This window comes from Mandrillus leucophaeus, unplaced genomic scaffold, assembly GCF_000951045.1.
Source record: "Mandrillus leucophaeus isolate KB7577 unplaced genomic scaffold, Mleu.le_1.0 Scaffold39, whole genome shotgun sequence".
Classification (NCBI taxonomy): Eukaryota; Metazoa; Chordata; class Mammalia; order Primates; family Cercopithecidae; genus Mandrillus; species Mandrillus leucophaeus.
Window position 1 is genome coordinate 5373769 of NW_012104142.1, and position 5078 is coordinate 5378846.

The window sequence follows — 5078 nt, forward strand, 5'->3', positions numbered from 1 at the left end:
CCGCCTCCTGGGTTCAAGTGATTCTCCTGCCTCAGCCTCCCGAGTAGCTGGGATTACAGGCATGCGCCACCACGCCCAGCTAATTTTGTATCTTTAGTAGAGATGGGGTTTCTCCATGTTGTTCAGGCTGGTCTTGAACTCCCAGCCTCAAGTGGAATTATAGGCATGTGCCACCACGCCCGGCTAATTGTTTGTATTTTTAGTAGAGATGGGATTTCGCCATGTTGGCCAGGCTGGTCTTGAACTCCTGACCTCAGGTGATCCACCTGCCTTGGCCTCCCAAAGTGCTAGGATTACAAACGTAAGCCACCGCGCCCAGCTGTCTTCCGTGTTTTTAGGTAAGGTACTGTGTTTTTGCCTTAAGCCATCTAGTGGGAACACATCTCCCAGGTTCACTGACAGCTCATTTACTGTAGGTATCACCTGGTCACATTGTTCAGAGCTAAATGGAAGGGTTGTGGTCCATGCCCCTCTAGATCCTGTGACCAGGACCGAATATTTCCTGTTGACTTGTAGTCTCCTTGAAATCATTTATTCCTCATATATGTTGAATGCCTTTTGTTGGACTGATGATTCTTACATATAAATTAGCCTGGGACAGTGTAGTTTATGGGGATGAAAAGTGTGATATTTGTGTGCCTGACTTTTGGTGCCTCTCATATCTTTCTTGTGATATCAGTCCTTTTCCTTTGCTTGAGTTTCCTTTGCTTCTTAGATGCTCTGTAATATCATGGTAATAAGAGAATACTAATCCGATGCTGCTTTAGGTTGAGTGTTTGGTTTTTACCTTACTTTTTCTTTCTTTTTTTTTTTTTTCTTTTTTGAGACAGTCTTACTCTGTCGCCCAGGCTGGAGTGCAGTGGCATGATCTTGCCTCAGTGCAACCTCCGCCTCCTGGGTTCAAGCAGTTCTCCTGCCTCAGCCTCCCGAGTAGCCAGGATTGCAGGCACATGCCACCAAGCCTGGCTAATTTTTGTATTTTTAGTAGAGACAGGGTTTCACCATGTTGGCCAGGCTGGTCTTGAACTCCTGACCTCGTGATCCACCTGCCTTGGCCTCCCTAAGTGCTGGGATTACAGGCATGAGCCACCACGTCCGGCCTTACCTTACTTTTTCAAGAAGAGCAGCTAGTACTCTACAGATTCTCCACAGGGGCTTTTTGGAAGTAGTTAACAGTAAATCTTTGCTTAGGCTAGCTGATGATTTAGGGTATGCCAAATTCTTTATGCTTTTATAAAGGGATATGGAAAAAAGAAGGCATCAGTAAGATTTGGGAAATAACGAAGTATGACGATTTTAATTATAACTGTGGGGAAAAAAAAAAACTGATGAGATTAGGCCTCAGATCTTTGGAGGAACCTTAATTCTAAGCTGAGACTTTGGCTGAACAGAGTCCACCTCCGCTTTGTCAAGTCCTGGAGTTTGGCATTCTCTCATGAGAAAGCTTTGTTAGAGGAAAACATATCTGATTCTGTCATGGTTGGTGAGCAAGTTTAGGTTAATCATGTTCCTGTAGGCAGGTTCTATAATGTCTAGTCTCTACTGAGGGCAGAGCAAAAGAAAAACAATTCTTTGAACAGAGGTCATCCACATTTCAAAAGTGATGTGCCAAGTAACTAATTGCTTTCTCCCTGAACTTCATGTGTGAAGAATGGCTAAGAGTAGTGAAAGTAGCTTTGATGGTGGTCCTAAGGAATAGGAAGGATGGAGTACAGCTTTTGTGAGGACATAGGTGGCAGTGCTAACGGGAGGACAGGTCAGCTGTCCTTATTGAACTGTTGGGCAGAAACAAGGTCTCCGACCTATAGGAACACGTTCCTGAATCACGTGCTGTTTGAAGTTTTCACACTTAGAAGTGGATGAAAGGATATAGTTAGTATAAGCAGAATGAATGAAGAAGGTGGCAGAATAATCTCCCCAAGAAGTGTCTGTCTTTGTAGCCTAGTTCAGTATATTACTTGGTCATCTTCTGAGTGTCCTTTTTCATATATGCTCCAGGTTTCTGAGTTCTGGAGTAAGATCTTTTCCTTAGAAGAGTTGACTTGTTGTCTAGGGTAAGAATATTAGGTAGTCTTGGATTGACTGAGAGTATGGTGATCAAAGGAAGGCCCTACATTCTTGTGTCTCTGGCTACAGCTTCACCCCTAGTATGCTTGTCTAGGAGAGTATAGGCCCCCTGTTGGGAATCTGTGTTTAGAATACTGCTGTAGCTAGAGTTGTATGCTGGTAGTGTCCTTTTCGCTGCCTAAACTGTGGTATTGGGCCAGTGAAGGTCTGAGTTTATTGATCCTTGCTTTGCATTCCTGGCTCAGGGTGGAGGAGAAAGTTATTTCCCAGTCACTTAGTTTCTGTCCTTTACCCTCAGGTATGTCAAGAGCCCCACCTTCCTCAGGGGCACCTCCAGCCTCAACAGCACAGGCTCCTTGTGGCCAGGCTGCATATGGCCAGTTTGGCCAAGGAGATATACAGAATGGGCCAAGCTCCACTGTTCAGATGCAAAGGTAGGTACTTGGTCAATCTAAAATTGGTCTCATGAGGCTGAGTGCGGTGGCTCATGCCTGTAATCCCAGCACTTTGGGAGGCCAAGGTGGGTGGATCCCTGAGGTTAGGAGTTCGAGACCAGCCTGCCCAACATGGAGAAACCCTGTCTCTTTACTAAAATAAAAAATTAGCTGGGTGTGGTGGTGTGTGCCTGAAATCCCAGCTACTTGTGAGGCTGAGGCAGAAGAATCATGAGGCAGAGGTTGCAGTGAGCGAAGATCGCACCATTGCACTCCAGCCTGGGCAATAGAGTGAGACTCTGTCAAATAAATAAATAAATAAATAAATACATAAATAAATAAAATCGGTCTGATGAAAGTAGAAAGGTTAGGAAGTTATAGGTGTTTTTTTTTTTTTTTTTTTTTTCTCTCCTTTGCCTTTCTTGTAGATCACTTTTTCTCTTCCCTCTACCCTTCTGTACTTTGTCTTCTTTTTTCCAGGTTATAGGTACTGCTGATGTCCAGCCCTGTGGATTACTGACCCATCTTAGTACCTGGGTTCCTTTGCATATTCTTCCTTTTCTGTGAACTTGAGTTTCTTGCTTTACTAGACATACGTCTTCAATAATGGTTGCAGTCCTATTGAACCTACCCTAAGGGAGAAATGGGAAGACAGAACCTCAGGATTATTTACATCTCTTTTGATTTGCCCCTTTCCTCTAGATCAGGCACTTAGTAAGACTGATTGGTTAAGTTTGGGTATGGCCAGTTAGGAACTGAAAGATACTAAAAGGGAAACCACATAAATGGTGAAAACTTCAGTGGTACAATGACCCAATAAACCCATTTTAGCATGAAAGTCCATTAAAGGAGGGCAGTCATCTCTATTAGAGTGCTTTTTAAAATTTTTAAATTTTTTTGAGACAGGGTCTCATTCTGTGGCCCAAGCTAGAGTGCAGTGGCAGGATCACAACTCCCTGGAGCCTGGACGTCTCAGGCTCAGGTGACCCTCCCACCTCAGTTTCCCAGGTAACTGGGACTACAGGCATGAGCAACCACACCCAGCTAATTTTTTGTATTTTTAGTAGAGATGGTTTTCGCTGTGTTGCCCAGGCTAGTCTCAAACTGCTGAGCTCAAGCGATCTGCCCACCTTGGCCTCCCAAAGTGCTGGGATTACAGGCATGAGCCACTGCACCTGACCAGGAGTGTTGTTTGTTTTTGGTAAATAAAGAGTAAAATGTAACTGTGGGAAAGAGGTATGATAATAGAAAAGTCACTTTCTGACACTTTAACTGGGTGTCCAGAATACACATTTTTAGCTTGAATGTAAGCATGCATAAGTCAAACAAGTGGGGTACACAGAAGATAACGAGTACACAAATGTACATAAAGTTATAAAACAGGGTGAGGGTACAGTGAGGGGGTAGGGAACTGTTTTAAATACATTGGTCCGTGCTGGGTGCAGTGGCTCACTCCTTTAATACCAGCACTTGGGGAGGCTGAGGTGGGAGGATTGCTTGAGCCTACAAGTTGAAGGCTGCAGTGAGTCATGATTGTACTGCTGCACTCCAGTCTAGGTGACAAAGCAAGACCCTGTCTCAAAAAAAAAAACAAAAAAAACAAAAAAACCAAATGTATGCCTTAGTAAATTATTATATAGCAAACTCCTTTGTAACTGCAACTACAACCCAGATGAGGAAAGATAACTTTGCCACTCACCCCAGAAGGCTTTTCCGTGTGCCCCGATTGAAACATTATTCTCTCCCTCCCCTCATAAATAACAATTATCCTGCGTTATCCTGACTCTTACAGTAATTTCATGTTTTTGTTTTTGTTTTTGTTTTTTTTTGAGACAGAGTCCTGCCCTGTTGCCTACGCTGGAGTGCAGTGGTGTGATTTCAGTTCATTACAACCTCCAGCTCCCAGGTTCAGGCGATTCTTCAGCCTCAGCCTCCCGAGTAGCTGGGATTGCAGGTGCCTGCCATCACGCATGGCTAATTTTTTAATATTTTTAGTAGAGACAGGGGTTCACCATGTTGGCCAGGCTGGTCTCGAACTCCTGACCTCAAGTGATCCACCCACCTTGGCCTTCCAAAGTGCTGGGATTACAGGTGTGAGCCAACACACCCAGCTGACTTTCTTGTGGTTTTTAAAAAATAGTTTACACTTGGCTGGGTGAGGTGGCTCATGCCTATAATCCCAGCACTTTGGGAGGCCAAGGTGAGAGGATTGCTTGAGCCCAGAATTTTGAGAGCAGCCTGTACAATACAGGGAGACCCCCATCTCTACAAAAAATAAAATGTTAGCTGGGCATGGTGGCATGCCTGTTGTCCTAGCTACTTTGGGAGGCTGAAGTGGAGGTTTCGTTTGGGCCCCGAAGGTTGAGGCTACACTGAGTGTGATCTCGCCACTGCACTCCAGAGCTTGAGAAACAGAGTGACACTGTCTCAAAAAAAAAAAAAAAAAAAAATATTGAAACATAGTCACATTCATTCATATCTGAATTTAGTTTTACCCACAGGAAAAACAGTTGGTGTGTCTTTTAAGTCTATAAGCTCCACCTCTGTCTTCTTTTTCTTAGTATTTATCTGTTGAAG

General features: G+C 44.1%; 1 protein-coding gene across 3 annotated transcripts in view; it reads left to right on the forward strand.

The window, feature by feature from the left end:
• Positions 1-5078, forward strand: part of SEC24C (SEC24 family member C) — a 39301-nt gene that overhangs the window by 14893 nt on the left and 19330 nt on the right. For 2 of the 3 annotated variants that reach the window (XM_011991146.1, XM_011991147.1), the window contains exon 3: positions 2366-2501. The exons of the other annotated variant lie outside the window; for it this stretch is intronic. In XM_011991146.1, coding sequence (XP_011846536.1) covers positions 2366-2501 — 136 coding nt within the window. The remainder of the gene's footprint in view (positions 1-2365; positions 2502-5078) is intronic. 3 annotated transcript variants of the gene reach the window in all.